General features: G+C 38.6%; 1 protein-coding gene across 7 annotated transcripts in view; it reads right to left on the bottom strand.

Moving 5' to 3' along the window:
* The window catches only part of NEK11 (NIMA related kinase 11), a 237,768-nt gene that overhangs the window by 195,447 nt on the left and 17,414 nt on the right, over window positions 1-24,907 (bottom strand). For all 7 annotated transcript variants that reach the window (XM_045538613.1, XM_045538625.1, XM_045538634.1 and 4 more), the window contains exon 3: window positions 2,428-2,593. In XM_045538613.1, the coding sequence (XP_045394569.1) occupies window positions 2,428-2,593 (166 nt within the window). The remainder of the gene's footprint in view (window positions 1-2,427; window positions 2,594-24,907) is intronic.

Below are 24,907 nucleotides of genomic sequence, written 5' to 3'. Positions count from 1 at the left end.
TTAAAAATTAACGCAGAGGACCCTGGATTGGATCCTGCACAACAAATAACATTCTTATAGAAATGTCCTCTCTAAGGACATAATTAGGACAAATGGACTGAATTTGAATATAGATTGTGAATTTATTTGATGGGTGATTCTCAAACTTCCATGTGCTTCAGACTCACCTGACCGGCTTCTCAAAACACAAATTGCTAGACCCCATCCCCAGAATTTCTGATTCAGTATGGCTGGGATGGAGGCCAAGAATTTGTATTTCTAACGAGATCCCAAGTGATACTAATGCTCCTGGTCTCAGATCACACTTTGAGAACCACTGGATTACATACTCGCATTGTATCACTGTTAATTTTCTGATTTTGATCATTGTACTGTGGTTACGTGAGAGAACATCCTTAGCCTTAGAAAATACTCACAGTAGTATTTAGGACAAAGGAGCATCGTGTCTGCACCTTACTCTCAAATGGGTCAGGAAAATGACAGATAGAGATAGAGATAGGGAGATAGAGAAAAAGAGAGAGAAGATAGAAAAATAAATAGAATAATGCAAATGTGGAAAAATGATAATAACTGGAGAATCTGGATGAAGAGTATATGGGAGTTCACTATATTATTCTTGTAACTTTTCTGGTACTTTAAAAGTATATTAAAATAAAAAAAATTTTAATTAATGGACGTAAAGAAAGTTATAGCAGCATATCATCCAAAATAGTAGCCACTAGCTACATGTGGTTATTTAAATTTAAATTAATGAAAATTAAATAAAATTTAACATCCAGCTGCTCAATTGCACGAGCAACACTTCAAGTGTTAAAGAGCCATATGTGACTAGTGACTACTGTATTAGCACACATATAGACCATTTCCAACAGCACAGAGAGCTCTATTAGACAGTGCTGACTAGAGTTAAAATATTCTGAGACCTGGAAGAAATCTTTGAAAAATTCAGTATGCCAAAAGCAGCAACAGAGGTAGCAGTAATAGTTACAAACAGTAGGAGTCAGTTGTTTCTAAAATAATAAAGTTTATTGACAGAAAGCGCTAATACTAATGACGAAAAATGATCAAATTATAGCAAGTGGATCACAGTGTAGCTACATATGCAAATATCTGTAGTTTTGCAAAGATTAGTGACATATTTGCCAGAGCAGCTGTTCAATATCACTGCTCTGCACACGTCATCATCTTACTGATTTTCTTAACAATTCACTGGGTGAAGGAGAAGTAGACCTCCAAGCAACCTGGTTCTTTCTTTCCCCCACTTTCCTCCAAGCAGAGCAGGGTCAAGAGCTGGATTGGGAAATACCCAGCAAGGCTGAGCTGGGGAGGGTGATCTGAGGGGAATGGCCAACACATGGGATATTTCAAACTTGTTCAGATATTTTAATTTGGCTATTGGTTTCATTTTGGGTGATATACCAGGTAATGTATAAAGCAGGCAAGGTTGGTTTTTGTTGCTATTTCTATTCCTTCTGAGCTTCTTTTTCTCCTCCTGTCTCTTCTTTTCTGTCTCTCAAACACATGGCACCCTCGGGTTGTATCTGGCTGCCTAAAGTTTCTGACCCAAACAGGCCTGCTTTCTACTCTAAAGATCATCTTCTTTCTTCCCAGTATCATTTTTGGGGGATTCCAGTAACACTCAAGTGATGAACTGACTAAATTCACCCTAAAGTGTGAATAGTACCAAATTCTCCCAAGGTGCACTTGGCTAACCCTAGTTTCCAGAATATTCTGGGAGATATTTCTGAGCAAGGTCATCTTTTTGGGTGATCCAATCCCTGTGCCTCCCTCTACCTAACAATGACCCTTACTATAGCTACACATGGTCAATTTCCCTTCTTGCACCTTCCCAAACAGTTTCACACTTACTTAGGTCTCAGTAAAATACACAGCTATTACTTGGAGAAAACATACAGTGGTAGGGAAAATTGCAAATACCTGAAACCATAAATCACAATTTGATAAATATGAAGGATTTCTACGAGGGAAACGAGCCATATTTCTATTTCCAAATTTCTAGTGGAGAAAATAAATCATAGAGCTAGAATCCAAAAATCAGGAGATGTATTTCTACTCTGTCCAGGCCTCTGTTAGGGCATTTAAATGTCCATCTAAGCACTGGACCATTGTAGGAGATTTGCCTGTACCCCACCAAAAAATTGTTGAAGCATTGTTCAGTAGCAATCCCTCCTTAAAATACACTCATTTTGACTCAGTTTGTTAAAGAAGGTAAAACCCTTCCTTAGAAACAAGTTTTAAATTACCTGGAGATAATCATTTTTAGCTGTAAGACATGAGATCCCAGGTCTTTATAGTTCATTCAACTTCCGGTTTGATAATTGCACTTTTGAGATATCTCTTTACAGAAGGCTTTTTACCATGCAACAGATTTTTATTAAGACTTCCAAGAGAGAAGATAAGTCTCACCTCACAGTACTCTGTAATAATGCAGAAATTATCTTGCTCCACAAAGCTTGCATGGAACTTGACAATAGTTGGGTGGTCCAATTTGGAGAGTAGCTGGGCTTCCAAATTGGCCTGCACAGTCTCATTTGGATTTAGTTGTCCAACAGAGATTTCCTTCAGTACTTTTCTGCAGCCAGAAAAAAAAAGTTTAAATACATTTAGAGCTGTAAAGCACATTTAACAGATATGAGCAAGTGATATAGGGCCACCTAATTAATGCCCAGGCTGTGACCTACTCATAGGTCTGGTATTGACACTGTGTCTTCCAGTGGGCCCTGGGCCTGCATTCCTGTCCCAGTCAGTGACACAGCTTCCTCAAGGCCTCTGGCCTCCATACCTCTGCAACCTACAGTTCTGCAGAGGGCAGACAATGAAGCTAAACTAATCTTGAGCAACATTTCTGGGGTGGCCCTTCTTCCGTCCCTCTGGATGTTTCCGTTTTTCTTGATCTCTCATGGTGTCTATATCTGCCTCTTTCTCTCTCACTGTGTGTTCTGACACTTTCCATATCTCTTTTCCTCTGTTTCTCTCTGCTTTTCTATTTTTCTCTCTACTCCTATCTTGGTGTCTATGTGTCTCTCTTGTCTGTCTCTTTCTCTATATATACAAAATCTATTATATTTATATATAAATCTCCATATCTGTCTCATTATCTCTTTGCCTATTTCTTTCCTTTTCTGTCTGTCTCTGCCTCTGTGTGTGTTTATTTGTGTATTTCTATGTTTTTACACACACACGCACACTTCTCTCACTCTCTGGGCTCTAAAATTTTCCAAATCTATCAGTTTAATATCAACAGGACCAATATCTATTTATTTTCTTTTTAAAAATATCCATGGCATATCATACTTTATAACTACCAGTATTTAAGAGAAAAAAATAACTAAAAACATTGAAGAGGTATTTAAGATCTTAGCATGTATAAATGGAAGAAGGACTCACTAAATCCCCAAATTGTTAATTTTAAAATTGTGATAACTCAGTGAGGAGGGGACCAAAACATTATTTCTTTCATCTAAAAAAAAAAAATAGTCTGAAGAACAAACTAATTATAGTACTGCAGTGTAAACTAGATTGCTGGGGGAAAGCTCTTAGAACTCCAATTATGCATGCAGACAGATTCTGCTGATTGTAAGTGAGCTTTCGCAGTTCATTAAGGCAAGTTGTGCAGGACCTGTACTAGAAAAACATTCTGCAAAAATGTTAAGAGTTACTACTAATGCATATCAATAAAAAGTGTATTTAAAGCGGAAACTGTCTTAATCAAAGGCCCTTTAACCAACTAACAGATTAACCATCCTTCTCCAGTCCTTTCTACCAGATGCTGACAGATGCCCTTGACATAGGGAATGCCCACAGCTAGTAGGCTCTCTCTGGCACTCACGTGAATGTCTGCCCTTTCAGTTGAGATGTATGCTTACCCAAGTTACTGTGTTTATTCCCAAGCCTGTTTAAGCCAGCTGTGCTCACTACTGTACATTTCTGAGTTAAATATAACATAAATGGATAAAGGGTGAGCATGAGAGTTATCTTTGCTAGGAAAACTAAGTCAAATGCTTACCAAAAAACTTGATGATGACAAGTTATAAAAAAAAATAGCTGATGAGTAATTGACAAGACAGTTATAGAAAGTTGGTTAAAAATGTAAAATCTAGTATTCTGAATTCAGATTGCCAAATTCTCATTCCACTTAAGGGAAGATAAACCTGAAAACCTTAATATATTATGGGTGGAGTTTACACAAAAAAGAAGAAGGGGCCCCTAACCAGAGGACATTAGATGTTGACTGTACATCCAAAAATTGGAGAAAATGTTTAATAGTATGTTTTAAGTTGATATAAATATTTTAATTAATGTCATTTTATTTTAAAATAGTTTCTTTTATTTAACCAAGTACCAGCTCCAATCACATTGGTGAGAAGAGCTTTTACCATTTTTTAAAACGTGATTGTACTACTAACTTATTAATTCAAACAAGGCTTTCCCTCCAGTTGCTTTACTATGGAAGAATAGTAATTTCCTTGGGCAGTATCATAGGTAGAGCTTGTTTCTTGTTTCAGATTCAGGGCCTAGAATTTTGATATTGCAGTCATCACACTATTAAATAGTTTTTCCCCATCCCACTTCTCTGTGAGAGTCTATGATAAAAGATTCATTAAAATTTTAAGTTAGAAAATTTGTCCTAGAAGCTGAAAGCCCAAGTAGGAAAACTTAGAAAGTGCCCTTATCCTACTGTGGTGTTAGGTAACATCTGACTTCTTTTCCAGACCAAGAAAAACTGGGTTATTTCTGTTCTCTAAAATCTCATAAAGACAACCGTCTAATCCAAGATGACATTATGGGGAAGCCATTTTTCTTAAAATTTGAGTCCTTTAACATCTTATCCATTTTAAATGTTCTTCACGGTCTTGCCATTCTGAACTCATCCACCACCAAAAAACAACCAACAGCAGCCATTGGCTGCTTCCACAAAAAGCAGCTCAATTGCATTAGAAAGGGCAGCTCTACACCAGGAGCCTCAGAGGCAATGGGCTCCTGCTCTGCCATTTACAGGTGATTTAAATGTGACTGCATTTAGAAAGTTGGCATATTTGGTTCCCTTTCCCTAACAGGTGTTTTCCCATTTTGTTAGGTATTGAACACTCTATTAGGGCCCTACTTAATAATTAAGTGGATTCTAGAGAAATCTTTGCTTAGTAATATATTCTATTGAAAGACTGTTCAATGAAGAATTTGGTTACAAATGACTTAATGTTATCAGGAGGGGCATCTCAGACTGTTAGTATACCCAAAGAAGCTTGAAATGGCATATGAGGCTATGTTGTTCTGTAACTTGTGAAGATTACAAAGCAGCAGGCAAAGCTCAATGGCATCTTCAAAGAGCTTTTTCAGTAATTTACTGTGCCCCAGCTAGCATGCAGTTGTAAAAGTCACAGTAGTTAAGCATGACAATATAAAGCCTTACACAAACTTGCAATATTCTCTTGCTGTGAAGGAACAAATGCTATAAAAAGCTTCCAGATACTTAATTTCTCCATACCAACATCAACTATTGTGCAGCAAAGCATGAGATTTTACACATAGCTACCTGAGCCCTGTCTGGCAGCCTGATGATAAAGCATGAAATCTCATTTGCTCACCGTTTAGCAGATGAAGGTAGGGCTATTAAGACAGGTGATATCAATTATAATCATCTGTAGCTGATGCAGAGACATTCTACCTTCCTTGCCTAAAATCGTGTCACCGAACTGATAGAGGAAACTCTCACTGCATGTCACTTAATACGAGATCCATATCAGCCAAAGACAGCATGGAAACCTACCAAGTCAAGGACAGCTTGTCACTTGCTCACTGACTCTCAGCCTGTCACCCACTCCTAAATAACATGACAGATATTTATTTTATCAGAGCCTCAACTCGGGAGAAACTTTGACAGCAGCAAAAACAGGCATCCCTGGAGACTCACTTATTTGCAAACTTCCTATTCTCTTTCCCAAACGGTATGTTTCTTTCTTCCTAGAATCATTAGTAAACTGACAAACTTTGGAAATTTGGGATAACTATGGCTAATTTCATTCCCTTGAAATTGGCCCACGTTTTATACAAATGGAGAAGATATTTTTGAGATATTAATCAAGGGTTATTTTTCCTCAGATTTCCACGGATCTTTTCACATTTTCCCTGGTCAACCAGCAGCATACATTGCCTCAGGAAAAAGATGACATCACTACAGAGAATATGAGTCAAATCCCTGGCTTTTTAGTTCCCAAAGGAGAGATCAAGGTTAAAAAGAAAGGATCTGGAGGAACACTTAATCAGCCGGTTAGCATTCTTTCTGCCCTGAGGTGAGAAAGGGACCCTCTTCCAGACCAGGTAAAGGGAAGGTGGTCAGAAGCAGGTAAGAAAATTAGGAACTGCTGAGCTCTTGAAAATAGTTGCTTTGCCGTAGGCCAGGTCCAGACAGGGAGTAGGAAGTGAACTACAATACGGGTAAGAGGGCCTGAGAACAGGAGACTTTTGCTTTCCTTCCAAAGTAGGACATAGAAAATTGCAGAACCCCCCACATTTTCTTGTATCCAGCAAGTAATAGGAGCTGCAGAAAGTTCTTCAAGCGGCATGTAAACAGAAGGGCCTGAGACAGCTCTACAATATCCAGTATCCAAATAAGGTGTGTGGAGCAGCAGAATGTCTTATGCAGTTAGACCTACCTCACTGAGGGCCAGTCAGCTGGTGGGACTGAAAGGCTTTGCAGGAAGTCTAGAGATAATGATTTACAGTCCCTTTTCTTGTGATTTAACCATCAGCAGTCATTCATTGCACATATACTAGTAAATACCTACTACATGTCTATAGTGCAGTGGGCACTAGGGATTCATGGTCCCTGCCCTTGTGTCTACTGGGGAAGAAAGACATTAAACAAGATAAATGTGCATGAATGTGTATGTGTATATATATGGCTGTACTTTTAAAAACTTCAAACTGAAATGGATGCTATGAAGTTGGGGAAAAGGATGTCTGAGGCCCTTTTGATTTCAGACTGATGTGATCAGCAACTACTGCACCCCCGTAGGACAAAGCCACAGAAACATAGATTTTAACTTCAACTTAGACAAGAATAAGTTTTTGGGTTTTGTTTGCTTTTTTTGCATCGTCATTTACCTGTTTAACAAAGATTATTAAATATGCCCACGAGCTTTGAAGTAGATTTTTCATCTATCTAGCAAGGCAGCAATTATCTTTATCCACCTTTCTTAAATGAGAGGGTCCCATTTTTTTCTAATTTACATGAAAATAGTTTCATTATAGAAAAATCTGAAAGTACAATATAAGAAAAATATTACCCACAATCCACCATAGAGGTAATCAGCATTAACATTTTGGTGTATTTCCTTCCAATCTTTTTGCTACACATATTTTTTTTAATAGTAGAGGCCAAACAGCTTATACAATTTGATAGCTACTATTTTCATGAAACATTATCACAGCCAACACTTGTCATTTGTGGCTGCCCAGCATCTTTAGACAGCTTCCCTACATTGTAGCAGATCCCTGGGCTATGAATCCTGCCTCGCCCAGAGAGATAAAAACAAACAGACAAACCAAACCTACTTCTCCCCATTTTCCTTGAGTTTGGGTACTGGTGTATGACCTAAGTTCTGCCAGTCAGCTGCACCCACCTGAGACTTTGATGTGGGTGTGAGCTTCATAAGGAAAGAAGGTAACACAGGGTTTCCCTTTTGCTGATATATGTGCCATCAGAAACAGCACGGCCCTGGGGTCAGGGGCAACAGGGCACTTCAGCGGTGATGTTCTGGCCTCTAGCCTGCTCCCCTAGCTCTCCCACCACTACTGTGAGCTATCTGGGTTCTGAGACAAATCCCTTTCTGCTTAAACTGGGCAGAGAGTGGCTGCTCTTATTTGCACCTGGGTGCCCTGGCCAATACAATTATTCATCACAGAAGCATTTTCAGGTGTTACCACAAATCAATGTAAACACTTTGGGACAATGAAAACTAAATCTCCAAAGGTTTGATTCATTTGGGTTAATTTTTTTTTTTTGTCTTAGACTCTTCAAAGGGATTTAAGGCCATAGTATTGCTTTCTCAATTTACAGGTACATAGAAATATGACAGCAAAAAACATCCTGTGTTAAAGTTATTTCATTTCTCTTAATATGACATAAACTCTAAAAAGTAAAGAGGCATGAAAAAATATAATGGCAGAGAGTAATATTTATTCAAGAAAGTGGCACATTGATTTAAAGAAATGAAAAAGCCAGGAGCCAAAGTTATCTAAAGGAGTAGCTGACAAAACAGAGTAGAGGTTAGTAGAGAGGATACTACAGATGTAATTTTATTTTATTTCTGTTGTATTTCCTTCCTTTGGCAAATCAAAAAATATTTTTAATGTCTGTAGTCAGAGAAAAGGACAAAATTATTTTATACACACCACCATATGCCATAATATGCATTGCTTTTTGTTTTTTAACAATTAAATCCTTGGACCCAGCATATTTGTGGGCTAGAACTCTCCAGTTCATCTTGTCTGTCCCTCTGCACCCCTGATCACAAGCATGTAGCAGTGTCTTTGGACAGAACCAGGAGTCAAATGACATCATGGTGCACTGCATGGGTGGCAAACTGCAGGCACCCAGGACAGACATCAACATGAGAAATCATGGGGGAGTGAAGAAGCAAGACAAGGAAGAGAAGAAAGCCATCAAAGGGTATATAACCAAGACAGTAACCACTGTGGGCAACTGGAGCTTAATACTGTCGAGGAATTCTGAGAGCTAGTGTAGAACATGAACCTCAGTGTTCCCCTGCCCAACGGGTGAGGAGTAAGGGGGCTTGGCTGGTGATCCACCAACTCCCACTATTCACTAAGGCTGCTCCCTGGGACTATTAATTCCTCCACTTGTCTGCCTTGCCTGAGCACAGGGGACTCTGATGGCTGGAAAGAGCCCTCAGGCAGAATTGCAAATAATAATAACAATAATAAGTAAATTAATAAATAATACATTTAGTAAACAAAGAATAAGAGTAGACTTATTTCAGAAATTTTTGTTTGGCAAATATACTATTCCTGGCTCTTGTCTAGATTATATTTTCATTTGTGGTGACAACTTCCATGCAGTGTTTTTTTTTTTTTTATTTCAGCATATTACAGGGGTACAACTGTTTAGGTTACATATATTGCCTTTGCCCCACCTGAGTCAGAGCTTCAAGCGTGTCTATCCCCTAGGCGGTGCGTACTGTGTTTCAATGCTGATACTATAACAAATTTTACAAGTTGCCTTTTATTTTTAAGGAACAGAAGAGGATAAAGAGAAATTTCAAGAGTAGGAGGTTTGAAGACAAATATTTCCTGAATAAAATAGATCCAATAACTATGTGAATTCTTTGACTTTGCCACCTGTATAAATAAGAAAAATAGAAATGACTTAAGGATGTCTCAAGACTGGAAACAGGGCTGGTGCTCACCGGAGTTCTCTGCAGAGACCTTCGGGTGTCACTGCAATAGAGCTGGCTTCAGAATGGACCATGCCCAGCAGTTCTCCTGAGGGCTCCTTGTAGGTCACATGGAGAAAAGATAAAATTCTAACTGCCCTGTTGTGCAAAGCCCTGTCCCCCAACACTTGACTGAAGAGTCTATAGCCAAGCCAAAAAAAATGCATGAGTGTGAATTAACTGGGGACCTGTAAAAGCGTGCATTGTTCTGGCAGTGTTGGAAAAGCCCATGTATTTGTGCACTCACTACAAGGCAGCAATATTTTCCCCCATTTCTACATCACAGCCTCCATTAAAGCGGCTGGGACTGTCTCACGAAAGAGTTCACTGAGAACAAATTGCCCTTCCCTCTTCTTTTAGCCAGAACATGAGTGGATTCACTTTATGGAGGACAGTCTGGAACTTCTTTTTACTTTCTACTCTAAAAGTTCTCCTTACAACCAAGATGCAGTAGGGTCAATTCCAATTTCCCCCTCAAAACCAGTTATGGCTCCTCCTCTCCGTTATCTTTCTCCCTCACACCTTGAGACAAATGGTCAGACAATTTTTTTTTTCTTGTTTATACAGATGGGCAAAGTCGTTGAATATTTGGCTTCGTTATTTTAAGAGACACTAATAGCTGCTTCCCCACAGTCACCCTCCCATACCCCCACTATCATATGCTCTGGAAAGAAGAATCCCCTCCCCACCCCCTGGGGTGAATCATGCCAATCAGGTAATACTATTCCCCTGCCAGCGATAAGGTTGGGTATGTGATATAATCCTGGCCTGTGAGTTGTGAGGAAAAACTTCCTGGGAGTTTTCTGGGAAAGATGTTCCTTGCTGATAAAAAGAGAAGCATGGGAGAAAATTCTTCTTTAACCTGCCCCTGCATGTTATCTTTTGGATGTGACTCCTTGAACTGTGGCAGCCAACTGGGGCCATGAAGGAAGCCACCCTAAGATGACAGGCAGAAACATGCAGAAGGAAGAGAGAAGGCACCAAGGTCCCTGATGATGTTGCTGAGCTGCTGAATTCATCAACTCTGGAACTGCGCTCTCTAGACTTCTTGTTAGGGAGATAAGTGTTTTTTATTGTTTAAGCCATTTTGATGGCCAAAGATATCTTGACACTGACACTTTGCTACAAGAAGGAAGAGGAGATGTTTAAAGACGAGATTATAAGCAGAGGTGAAGAATGTAGTACTCTAAGTACTCCACTCATCTGTAAATGCTTAAGGTTGTAAAAACCCAAAGGATGAAGTTAGGTTTAGCTGAGCTGTACATAAAGATTAGAAGAAAGATAAGCCCCTTGAGAACAGAAGCTACGTTGCATTTACTTAGCACTTAATGAGTCCCCTGATTTAAACTAAAAAAAAAAAGGTAAAACTTGGCTCTTTTCTACTTGAGCATTAATATAAATCTTGAAAAGATCATGACAAAATGAACTATACAGAAAAGAACCTATAACGAGAAAAATACTTTTGGATATATGACTAGAAATTCTTTGTTAGTAAATCTGGAAGCTAAGACAACATAGTACTTCTTTAATTTGAAAATTTAATTCAAAATTTTCATATATCAAAAATTTTAAGTTATTAAAAAACATCATGACTCAAAATGATTAAAATTCCACTACTGTTCTCCTCCTTCCCTTAAGTGATAATATATAAGCTATGATAGCAATCAGGAGGTAATCTAAAATGAGTGGCAAGGAGGAAAAGAGTGAAGCAAAGGGCATGGGCAATTCACCAATCAAAAAAATAAAATATATAGGCCGGGCGCGGTGGCTCACGCCTGTAATCCTAGCTCTGGGAGGCCGAGGCGGGTGGATCGCTCGAGGTCAGGAGTTCGAGACCAGCCTGAGCAAGAGTGAGACCCCGTCTCTACTAAAAAAATAGAAAGAAATTATCTGGCCAACTAAAAACATATATACAAAAAAATTAGCCGGGCATGGTGGCTCATGCCTGTAGTCCCAGCTACTCGGGAGGCTGAGGCAGTAGGATCGCTTAAGCCCAGGGGTCTGAGGTTGCTGTGAGCTAGGCTGACGCCACGGCACTCACTCTAGCCCGGGCAACAAAGTGAGACTCTGTCTCAAAAAAAAAAAAAAAATAAAATAAAATAAAATAAAATATATAGATTTAAAATACTGGGATGAAAAAGACCAAGAAAAAAGAATTCCTAAGAGATCTGGACTTCCTTCTCTCCTGCCAAAATTTTTTTAAAACATATTTTAAGAAGCAATAATAAATATGCCCTCTTCTATACTTCTCTGGTAATAGAAGGAAAAGTTACGAATATAAGGAATTATTTCGTTTTACATAGTCTGAAGCCTCAAACTTGAGAAATTAAGAACAAAGTCATTAGGAGCTAGAGGCATAAGGTTGGTCATTATGATTTTGGAAGGTAAAACAAAGTTCCAAGATACAACTGTTTATTTACATGAAAAGCGTTCATGTAAAAGCCTTTCCTGACTCCTCCAGGTCTAAGTCAGGTACCTCTCCTCTCTGATCCCATTGCATCCTGCAACCACATCAGCTTACATTTTGGTTAACACAGTGAGTTCCTTTACAGGACTGTAGACACCCTGAAGGCCGCACATGGAATTCACAGCATCTGGTGGTGTCTGATGTGTTTGAATGGAACTAAGCGTGCAATTTCCTCACCTTTCAAAATTCAGCTTACTTTACCATAAGCAACTCTCACATTATGTATTTTCATATTTATTTGTCTCTGTCCCCAAATTGAAAACAATTATAATAATTTTGTTCATTTCTATATCCCCAGGGCATAGGACAATTCTTGGCATTCAATGGATGCTCTGCAAATGTTTGTTGACTATTAAATGATCAAAATCAAGAGCACTCCAAACACTGTTAAGAAGGTAGCAGGAGTCACAACTCCTGTGCATGATTTTTTTCCCCTTATGGAAACATATCAGCTGGGCATCAATCAGAAAATGGAAGTTTACAAAAATTTGCTTCACAACATACTTGTTGGAATAGCTCTTAGCTAGAAGCTGAATTACCCATGGGAGCTGATAGCAATACTAGCATAGACAAAGAAAAATGACAAAGATATTCCAACCTGAAAAAAGGTTTTGCTCAGATGTTTCATGTCTCAGAGAAATGATAACACCCACTATAGAGGCCTGGCCCAAGAAAAGGACAAAGCTACTCAATTTTCTTAATTTTGTCCCCTTATTCAACTTCTTTTCCAGTTTTGGAATGTATTCTATGTATTTGAAGAATTCTAAAGCTGGACAAGACCCTCAGAGAGCAGATACTCAAAGCATCTCAACCTACGAAAGTCCTGAGACATTAAGTAATTTATCCAACGGTGTAAAGCAAGTTACAGCAGAGCCACCATTTACCTCTTACAGGAAACAGACCACCAACTGTAAAGAACAGGACTTGGTCTCCAAATTTAATAGTTTTCCCCTTTCTCGTTTTAGTATAGAGACCTGTGTCTAATAACTAAGACAGACAGCCTCAAATTTTTCAAAGAACAAAAACTTCTGCTATCTACTCTCTTTCCATCTTTAGCATTAGAGAAAAAAAGGAAAAACAAAAACTCATCACAGTGATTGGAATAATGGTCTTGCTTTTGAGGAGGCACTAATAACTATGTCTGTTCTTCATTATCATTTAAGAATTACAGAAATCTTACCAATAGTCAAGAGTATTGCCAATTATAAAGTCCCAGATTTGGAAGTTTTGGAAAAGACACCATACAGAAGAGGGACTTACCTTTCCTAAAAGGTGGTAAAAATCTACATTTTTGAAGTTGTCCTAGGTACCCCAACCCTGTAGGTGTGATTGTGTGTGTTTGAGAGCCAGTGTTTTAAAAGTTCAACTGCACAGAACTCATTTGATTTAAAATTGTTAAACAATGGAGAAGTAATATGCCTTAAAAGCAAAAATAAATATTGATAACATAGGACTCTAAGCAACGAATCACTCATTCTCTCTGTCACATTTTGAAAGGTACTGAGCTTAAAGCAAACAAAGATCCTGTTTATGTCAGCAAGGAAATTAAGGAGCATAATAATGTCAGCAAGGATATGAAGAAATAATTTACCATAGATAATCAGGTTAGCTTTTGTTACGATTGTTATATGCTCCAAATTTGCAATTAATGTTAGGTTAATATTCAAAATGCAATATTCTAATGCATAATTCATGTCGAGTTTTTATTTTGACCATTACAGAAAAATACTAGAATTGTGAATTTCAATGAGATAATCATATGACCATGAAATCAGCATACAGGGGACAAACTAAGTTTTAAGAAGCAACAAAAACTGATTAGCTCCATTTCCTTGACAAGGAAAAACTGACAAAAGATAAACACTATTTAAAGTAAAATTAAATTATGATCTAGGCAAGCAGAAGTTTGGTGCTCCAAAAATAAAATGAAAAAGTAAGCTAGCATTTTAATGAAATAAAGTCTCTGTAAACTCTTAGGATCTCTGAGACTATGTTTCCTTGGGCCATGTTCACTCATATTAGCATTAGAATAAACCTCTTTAAATTATTTTACAGTTTTTTTCCATTAACATTTCCTAATCTTATTTGTAGTAGTGTCAGTTGGCCTCGAGTTAACATTAAGACAGCCAAAACAGCAAAAAAGTTTGTATTCTAAATTTCAGTCTCTACTTCATCTTCATGGTATGTGCAATGCATGGACTTAAGCTAAAACTTGGAAACTATAGCATAAAGCAAGTTGTTACTGTATTTAATTTTGAGATGGAAAGGGAAGAAAATGAAACTCCGTATTAGCATACTTCCATTACAAGGTTTAAGCAACTGATTCTGGGTCTTATATTTTTGCTGAGGTGTGCTTACACCGAAATAAAGCTCTGTTTTTGTGCACTTAGAAAGCCAGGGCTTAACCTACTAGCAAAGCTCAAATTAGAATCTACTACTAGGAAGGATCTAGTTTCCCTGAATGACAGCTTATATAGTCACTGATTTGTAACATGCAAAAAGTCACTGTAGACTGTGTAAGAGGAGACAGGGAAAGACCTGGCTAGCCTGTCTCTGCTTATATGAGGCTTCATTTTCAGAGGCAGGAGGATGGAGGGGAGCCTGGCTAAATAAAGTGCTTCAGATGCTTAGCACCTGCTGCCATTTCACAGGAACTCCTGTGCAGTTTGTGCTGCCTGCCCACGATGTCCATAGGAACTCATCAGGAGAGATCCACTCCAGGCATAACACTGAGCAAAGGACACTAAATAAAGAGTCTTGGGTGTGGTTTTCTTCCACTGGTTTTGTTTCCAGAGATTGTGGAATTTATTTGAGGACAGATCAAAGTGTTTTCATATTAATAAGATTATAAGAAAAATTGTTAGAATCATGGTGTGATACTTGAATAGGCCTCAAGGAAGGGACACAGGATCTTAGAGCAGTGCTTCCCAAATTTTACTGTGCATACGAATCACCACAGGATCTGTTAAAATGCTGTTTCAGATTTTGCAGGTCTAGGGTGGGGCCTGCGATTCTACATGTCTAGCAAGGTCCCAGGTGATTGCCCAGGCTCCTTGCCCAGGGATCACAATTTGAGTAGCAAGGTTTAGAGAAGACAGGGTTCCAGACGACTGCCAGGACTGAGAGTGGTAAAGAGCCCCAGAGTTCTCTAGAGGCTTGGAGAACAGAGCACATTTGAAGAGCAGGCCAAGCAAGAGGGCATGTGTTCCCCTCCCACTCCCCAACCCCCTGTTCCATCAACCATTAGATCTCATTTGACAACAAAGGATTGAGAATCACTGCTAGTCCAGCCCCCTCATCTTATAGATGAAGACAGTAGAACTCAAAGACGCTGTAAGACTAGACTATATGCCTTCTTGAGAATATTACATAGCCAACACTGATATGACCCCCAAACCTGTCAGTTTTAAAACATCATGAGGAAAAATCTTCCTTACATTTTGGCCCAAATTCTTTAAACTACAATTTCCATTGGTTTCCTCTTGTTCTGTTCAAGTATGATAAGGTACAGTTGCCCAATGACCCTTCAAACATTTGTTACATAATTTATTACTTTAATGTATTTATACTCAGCCTCATTTCACAAATTATTTGACATAACTTATATAATAAAACAGAAAATTAAGACCAGCAAGAATAGACAGAAATAAGAAACAGGGCAAAGAAGAACACAAATATGCTGGCCAAAATTTGTTGCTATGGTTGAGCTTCAAATTTAATTCCAAACATCTTGGAATATGTTACTGTTATTACTATTAATACTATTGCTGTTACTGATGGAATGTCATAGATGCAATTTTTTGCCTATTACAAGAGGGTATTTCAATCTCTGGATACTTAGTTACATAAGCCAGTTTTAATTTTAGTCATATAGCAGTGGAGGTGTTCCCCAAGGAGAACATGAGTGGTTCTTTTAAATAGAATTCATTCAGAAACAGAATTCCGACTTACATACGGAATAGTGCCCTTTGATATTTAATTTAAGAAAAGCTTCTCAACTCTTACCTTAATTCCAGGTTCTAAATTTGGCACATGTGTACGGAGTACCTGATCTGTGCAAGATACTCTAGTTGTCACAGATATAGCCTCTGCCTTTGGGAGTTTGTAATCCAATGGAAGGACAGAGACAAATAAGTAAAAGCTTTAAGAAAGCATTATGCACCTTAAAAGAAGGAAATGAATAACCTAAAAAGAGAATCAAAGGCCAAGATCTGAGATAATCATAAGAAAACATCTACCCATCAAAATACTGATACTGGTGATAACTATGGCAATAGCAAGTGCCACATACAGAGCAGTTGTCTGGCAACACGCACTGTTCAAAGAGACTATCACGACCCTCATTTTTGAAATGAAGAAACTGAGATACCGAGAGGTTAAGACCCTCACCCAAAGACACTGAATCAGTTCAGTGACAACTACCTAATAATGATGAAACTGACAGCCCACTTCTAAATCCTGAGCACCTCACAACTATGGGATGCTGCCTTTGAGTTTACAAACTCAGATCCCAGTAAGCTGCACACTGAGAACACAACTCAAAAATACACTCTCTGCACAAGGTTGATAATCTGAATAATCAGGAAAAAGGGAGAGGTGTCCTCCTGCCTTTCCCCACCCAAAGCACACGTTCCAATGTTCATGAAAAGTATCTCTCAGAAATTGTACAGCAATAATCCTGACACAAATCTCTGGCAAAATTGAAGAACTCATAATTAAACAGATGGCTTGTGAGCATTTAAAATATAAAGCAGCCACCAGCAGGAGTTCACATGGGCCTATGGAGAATAAGCCAAATTAACCTAATTTCTTTTTGTGAGAGTGTTATTTGATTGGTAGATCAGAGAGAAGCAATTAGTCCTGGTATATTATGATTTTAGCCCATTTGATGAAACCATGTTAACAGATGTCAAAGAGAAGAGTCTTGAGATATCCTTTTAATATGGGAGAGATGTAATGTGGATTCATGGCTGGTTGAACAAGCAGATCAAACATGCTACAGTCTTGGGTTTCAGGCCATATTTAAAGTGGTACCTGCTGTAATACCATCGGGATCCCTAACAATATCTTCACCCACACTTTATTAATAACTTGGATGAAGATCTAAAAAGATACAATTACCACACTGTAGAAGACACAAAGAGCCAGGCCGCAGAATCAATAGACATAAGGCAAAGTCAATTTTTCAAAATGATCAAAGAAGCTGAAATGGGAGTTAGAAATCACCAAGACTAAATTTTGCAAAGTAAAACCAGAAGTTTACAGTTAAAGTCAGGAAAATCAAATCCTCAAGTCTAAGAAGAATGGCTTAAATGGCTTAAGAGCAGAATAGCTCATCTATAAAAACTCTGAGGACAGAATTGTTCCTCCCCAAATTCAATATGAAATGTCACCACTCCTGGCAACCACTAATCTATTTTCTGTCTCTGTGGATTTGCCTATTCTGGACATTTTACATAAAAGGAATCATAGAATATATGGTCTTTTGTGACTGGCTTCTTTCACATAGTATAATATTTTCAAGGTTGATCCATATTGTAGCATATATCAGTACATCATTCCTTTTTATGGCTGAATAATATTCCACTGTACAGCTATACTACAATTGTCAGTTGATGGACGTTTGGGTTGTTTTCACCTTTTAGCTATTATGAATAATGCTGCTATAAACATTTGTGTACAAGCTTTTGTGTGGATATGTTTTTATTTCTTTTGCATATATACCTAGAAGTGGAACTGCTGGGTCATATAGGTAAGTTTACAACTATAGTAGCTTCCTGGCTGGTGAATTACTCTATTTCCTCAAGCTCCAGGATGATTACTTTCCAAATACTACTTTTATAACATCACTGTTTCACTAAAGATCTTACAGCTCTTGAATTCCTCATCATGTAAAATCTAAATTAAGCCTCACATGCAAGGCAGTCTATCAACTGGACCCTTTCTGTCTGGACTGTACTAATCATTAGTCCCCAACCTGACCCGTCTACCTCCTTTACTCATAATCCTACCTCTGTATCCTTTTTCTTGTTTCTGTTCCTCACTCTGTCCCCTTCCTATCACATTCTGAGAAAAGGGTGGATGACCTGCAGATACCTGCCCAGAGTTGTCTTGTATTCAAGACCTGGAATTCAGGGCATAGAGGAGATGGAATGGAATGAACACTACCTTGCTGAATTATCTTAACCACATAGTGAAGGACTCAGGTTAGATGATGTAAAAGCTCCATTTGGATCTGAGATTCTCTGATTCTGTTGGGAGGCTGTCTTCACTGACTGGGCCCATCCTGCCCTGATAACCCACTTCTCTGGCCTGCCTTTACGTAGTTGGTTACAGTGAATCCCTGAGTCTCCAACTGGAGCATGAGTGGGGGTGAGTTGAAGCCTGGATCTGGGCAGAATGGAGAAGAGGATGTGGTGATCCCACTCTCTCCTTGACAGCCAGAGCTGCCGAGTCACGTCTCTACCAGTACCATGATTTGTTTAATCAGGCCATGGTGCTAAGGCTCTAAAACATCATGCCGAATGAGAGAAGCCAGACAAAAACAGTACCTACCATATGGTCCCACTTAGTTGAAACTCTAGAAAAGACTTATCTGTAATGACAGAAGCAGATCAGTTGCTGCCTGGGTCCAGAGATGGGGGAGGATTAGAAGGAGCATAAGAGGACTTCTTGAGGGTGTGGAAATGCTCTATATTTTATTTCTGGTGGTGGTTACCAGATTATGTAAATTTGTAAAAACTATTATAAATGTATACTTTAAATGGGTACCTTTTATTATATATAAATTATTCCTCAACAAAGTTGATTTTTTAAGAAGTCAGTCCATGGTAATGAGAAGCAAGCAGAAGAGAGAAAGTGTGAAGGGGTATTTTAGCCTTTAACCTGGAAGGTTCTCTGGGTCACATTACAAGGTTGAAAATGTCATTTTTGGTGACTGGATCCCCAAAGATGATGGGAGATGCCAAATATATCTACTCTCTAGTTATATGATGATATGAGAATTACTCCACAACACTACAGTTGCCCTGCTATGTACATGTTCTGTCACCTTAGACTGTGCTCCTTGGTTATAGGGAAACTTGTTGCCTAACAGCTTTTGCATGTCTCAGCTCTTCACCTAAAATGTAAGCTCCCAGAAGGCATAAATGGGGCCCTTGATTTTTTTTTTTTGCATGCTCTTTGGCAACCAGTGTTCTCAGTGCCCACTGAATTCATTCACTATCCATTCAATGATCTACTGATTGAACAATGTGCACTCTACAATCTGATGCCCTGGACTCAGAATTAGGTGCTGATGACATAAAGAATCAGGGGCCTCAAGAAGGCCACTCTGGTGGTGGCAGTGGCAGCCAGATGGAGTTCCTGGGGCCCAGCACCAGTGATGATGGTAGGGAAGCTGTCCTTAGTCTGGCTCTCTAGAAATTCCTGGTGAATCTGTGACTCACCCATTAAATTTATAATAAAAATTCTTTTTGGGCTTCAGTCAGCTAAGTCTTATTTTGTTGCTTGGAACCAAGAAACCTGATAGGCAACAGAAACGAGAGTAAAAATGTATTATCAGTCTTTAAAGTAAAGTTAGTTTGTGTGGAGTTGGTGAAATCTTGCTTTTTCTTTTTTTTTTTTTTTTGGTTTTTCTTTTTTCAGAGAAAAGCAAGAGTAGGGAAAACAAATAGAGGTAGCAAAAACATACACGTTTTCCTTGAGTAGAGACTCAGTCTATTTTAGATATAGCCAATACCAATAAATGTTATTTGATCATAGGCAGAATAAAAATTAGATGGTATCTACCAGGTATAGAAATAGCATACCATTCCCACAAGGACTGCAACCTGTCCTACATTCTACCCAGTGTGGGACCCCTCTTGGTGACTGGCCCATCATGGCAGATGGGCCAGCCAAGCTCAATTTGACACCATTTAATGAGGCAAGGTCCTCCTCCCTGTGATTCTTGTCCACCAGTCCCACTTTTGAAATCTAGAAAAGCAAAGATCTTATGTTCATCTCTGAATATATTGCTGCTCTTCAGATGTTTGAAGAATCTTTAGTTCAGTTAAGGCAGTGGTTTTCAAATTTCAGTGTGAGGCAGAACCTCCCAGGACCTTGTTTAAATGTAGATTCCTAGGTGTAAGCATAGAAAGTTTGATCCAATAGGTCTCAGCTGGGATCTAGGAGCTCTGGATGAGTTTGCTACAGTGGTTTATGATGTCCATTTATTGAGACCCCACTGTATGCCCAGTTCTAGATCAAGGATGGGGATACAAAACCAAATAGGAATAGATATTTCTCTAAAGATGTACACATGGCCAATAAGCACATGAAAAAATATTCAACATATTTACCCATCAGGGATATGCATATTGAAAGCACAATTAGACCACTTTATACACTAGAATGGCTAGAATCAAAAAGATAGATGGTATCAATGACGATGTGGAGAAATTGAAACCTTCATATACTGCTGGTGGGAATGTAAAATGGTACAGCCACTTTGGAAAACAGTCTGGGCGAAGACAAGACAGTCACATGTGACACTGTTTACTAGTCTTCAGAATTAGGAGTAGTATCTACCCAAGGAAAGGATATTTTCCATTTGATTTGCTAAATTTCACACTGACTAGATATTCACACGGAAATTCCTTTTAGATCTCTGAAAATATGAGACTGCATAATGGGTAAAAGACCGAAGCTAGAGATGGAGGCTTTAGGATTACTTGCTCCCAGGGAAAAGGGAAATTTAGGAAAGTAAATGGAGCAAATGTGAAACACCTATATTTAATCCATCATCCTTCACCCCAGAGAACAGTTTACCAGATAAATTTAGATTGAGTTAATTATCAAAAGGCTAGATAAATTGCCTCAATGAGAAATGCAATCAAATCCAGTTAACACTGATAACTAAGCACATTTTCTCTCACTAAACATGACTTCCACTACTTCTAAGATTCTGCATGAGGTTATAAAGATCTGCTCAAATGAGGTAATTTCACCCTTGCTAATTATTTTTAGACTCTCAGAACCAAAATAGTTCAACTATTTTGATAGCTACTGAACTGTGTCATAGGTCTGTCATTTAGGCAGGGAGACTTTTATCTGCCCTCCCCTCAATGGCACTATCCATGCTATCCTGTTTTCAGGAATTCAAGGGGATGGGACTATGCAGTCACACAGGGTTCAATACTTAGAACCTGCATTTGGTTTAATGCTCTGTTGTCACTGGCTTGAAATTCTTAATAATTTCTTAACAAGAGACCTTGCATATTCATTTGGGCCCCCAAAATTATGAAGCCAGTCCTGTCTGTGTTATTCAAGCATAAAAGCAATTTACACTTGACTCTTACTAAACTAACCAACCTCATTCTTGGTCACTGTCTTAGTCTGTTTTGCATTGCTATAAAGGAATACCTGAGGCTGGGTAATTTACAAGGAAAAGAGGTTTGTTTGGCTCACAGTTCTGCAGGCTGTACAAAAAAGCATGGTACCAGCATCTACTTCTAGTGAGGGCCTCAGGAAGTTTCCATTCATGGTGGAAGGTGAAGGGAAGCAGGCATCATGTGGCAAGAGGAAGGAAGCAAGAGAGAGAGGAGGGAAGTGCCAGGCTCTTTTTAACAATCAGTTCTCATAGGAACTAAGAGAATGAGAACTCACTCATTACCTTGAGGATGGCACCAAGCAATTCATGAGGGATCTACCCCTTGGCCCAAACACCTCCCACTAGGCCCCACCTCCAACATTGGGGATCGAATTTCAACATAAGATTTGGAGAGGACAAATATCCAAATTATATCAGTCAGTGAATCAATTTTGCTTTTCCACATTCAATAAAGTAAGGTAGGGCTCAGATCTGTCAACCCCCACATGTCTGCCAATGCTATAACTGCCCTGAATGTGGCAGGGGTACAGGACTGTGATTACAGATGAGGAAGTCAAGAAGACCACAGGAACATTTAAAGGAACTAAAGCTTCTTCATCTGTCCATGCAAATCAGGTGCTTAGAGCAATGCTATTACCAGTGAAGCCACTTAAAAAGTAACTTTCTAGAGTCAGTAGAAAAGCCCAATCAAATGGGAATCAATTTTGTGCCTACTTTGCTACAAGTGCTCACACCTCAAACCATGTGAATAGATCTTAATTTGGTTCACTTCTTGAAAGGGTTATATGGAAAAAATAGATGCACATATCTGCACATTGACAGAGCTTCAATGAAGGATGTGACTCACTGATGGGATTTTTATTACATGTTCAAAATCAGATTTTATTTTTGGGGGGGTTACATTTCTAAAGTTATAACTTAAGTCAGGAAAATATGACTATTAAGTCATAATAGTTTTATACTAACTCTTCAAGAATGTATGTGAAACACAAAAATTAATGTCTATAATATTTTCTTTTTAACAAATTTATTGAGGTATAATATACCAAAAAACCCTGCACATTTAATATATACAATTTGATGAGTTTGGACATATGCATACATCCATGATACTATCACCATATAAAATTTCCTCTTGTATTTGAATCTCCGGCTCCCGATCAATGTATCTCAAAATAAAATTCATAGTTTTGATGAGTTAAAATATATTTTCATGGGAACCAAGAAAAGTAATGCTTCTCCTTAAAATACTCTGAAAACGCATTTTCATTGTTCTTTAAGAATTCTCCCGAACTAGAGATCAGTAGTACCTTGTAGTTTATCTGGAATTTTTAAAAATATTTTTTTTAAGCCTCCTCATAGAAGTACTATAAAAACAAATGAAAAGATGCTATTGAAATACTTTGTTTTTTTCAAAGGAGAAGTTATATTATTGTTAACAGGAAACAATATAAAAAGACAAATTTCTGGGACAAAACTATTATTAGCTTTATGAAACTTTATGTATTCCAAAATTTCAAAGAATGGACCAACTTCTATCAATTTTACATTCATAGAAAATTAAGACAAAAGAAAATCAAATACTTCATGCTTAATTACAGACTTTGTTTTCAACATTTAGTGGTTAAGACCTCAATGAAGTACAGGAAATCTTACATTCATTCTCAGCTTTCTAGCACACCTTCAATTAGGGCCAGTCACTTCTCCTCAATTACCTCAGTTTTAACCAGGGATAATTCCTGTTACCTAGGCAGACCCACTTGTGAGGATCAATGAGCCAATAGATATGACTATCTTAGCATCTAAAATTAGGGGCGATTTCTCTTTTTTGTCTATACTGTAGTGTGAGTCAAGGGAACGGTGATGGAGGCTTTGAGACATAAAAAGCGGAAGATAAGTCAATGGGTTTCATTTATATAAAGTACAATGATAAGCACTATCTGGATATTACACCCAGAGCTTTCTTTTAATCCTCAGCCTGAAGGGGATATTCTTCAAAGTCCAAGCCGCCCTGATCTGGGGTTGGTATTGCTCTTCCCAAAACTGGGGGCCAGTGACAGAAGGGAGTACCTGCCCCTGTGGCTACTTCCCTATAAACGTGGAGAGCATCGGCTTTGACCCCCTTTGCTATCTTCTCTCAAAGCAGATATAGCAGGCCTTTGAGGATACAATTCTACATCTGGATGCACAGCACAAGTTTCTCCCTGTTCTCTACCAGAACCACAGATAGAAAGCTGGCATGATTTCTGAACAAGAGGAACTTGACTCATAGGGAGTTTCAAACTTTGTGTGTTTCCCTCACTTTCCCAGCCTATCTTCTGGGAGAAGGTACACAGATCTTGCAGTAGCACACTTAAGAATAAACAGTAGTTGCTGCACGTCAGACCCATCAGCTTCCCAAGAGAAACCATTAATGAGAGTGTCCGGATGCTATCAGGCCCCAAGTGGAAGACTTTCCTGAGGGTCTTCACATCTGACCCTGATAAGGGAAAAACATGCCGAGTGTGCTGGCCACTGTTAGAGGAAGCAAATCTCTTCAGGAACTGCATGAAGCTGAAGACTGGAAACTCAATGTCTCTTTGCAAACACTGAACTCCTAATATACCCAGGGAGACCTTGTTTGCAAGGGCAGGGATGGCAGCAGCCATCCCCTTCCAGATCTTCCCACCCCAATCCCACAGCACCCATTCATCCCAGAGTGAAATCTCTTCAGCAGAGCAGAGACACACAATGAGGCAGAGACAGTGAGAACTAGCCCAGACATTTCATAAAAGTCTCCACTGACCTCAAAGCAGTGAAATGAAGTTAAAGTCCTTCAGAGGAAAACCCAAGCACCATTTCTCTCCACCCCTGTTCATGCCTTATTCCCCTGTAACATGGCTCCAATTCTCAAAAAAAAGGAACTAAATGACACACAGTATACTTGGTCTCTTTGCACTATTGCCCAGGCATAGAAACATAAACATAAGGAAAAATATTGTATCCTTCTGCTACTTGAAAAACAAGAGCTTTAGCAATAGATTTTGCTCCAAAATCCCTTCCAATGATCTTTCATTTTGGATGTTCTGTCAGAGCAAATATTTATTGCTATTTAATACCAAACATAATATGAACTATCAAGTAGCATTTATCAGATACACACTGAGCACCCCCTCCTTTTATCTTTATCTATAGCATTTAATCACATTTTAGTATACTATATAATTGTATTTATTGTCCATTTACTACTACAGCACAACTAGAGTACCCCCTCCCTGAGGACAGAGACTTTGTTGTGTTCACTGCCTAAAACAGTGCCTGACATTGTCGGCAATCTATCCATTGATGAATGACTGAATGAAGACATTCACATTGTAGATTATTTTTGATAAATACTGCTTCTTAATTTTTGCTGACTGAAAGACTCTACTGCATTAAGCACTTGGCTGATATCAACTACATCTCTTTACTTTTTACTGCAGGACCTGAAGAGATAGGTCTTCAAATCAAAACAGTGACCCTCTTCCTACCTAGGAAACAGCAAGACATCAAGGCTTTCCTGACCCCAGGTAGAATGTGGTCTGGCCAGTTTATTAAGATATCAGCCTCGCC

This window comes from Lemur catta, chromosome 1 (assembly GCF_020740605.2).
Source record: "Lemur catta isolate mLemCat1 chromosome 1, mLemCat1.pri, whole genome shotgun sequence".
Classification (NCBI taxonomy): Eukaryota; Metazoa; Chordata; class Mammalia; order Primates; family Lemuridae; genus Lemur; species Lemur catta.
Note: the sequence above shows the minus strand (reverse complement) of the source record. Positions and strands in the feature narration are given on the sequence as shown.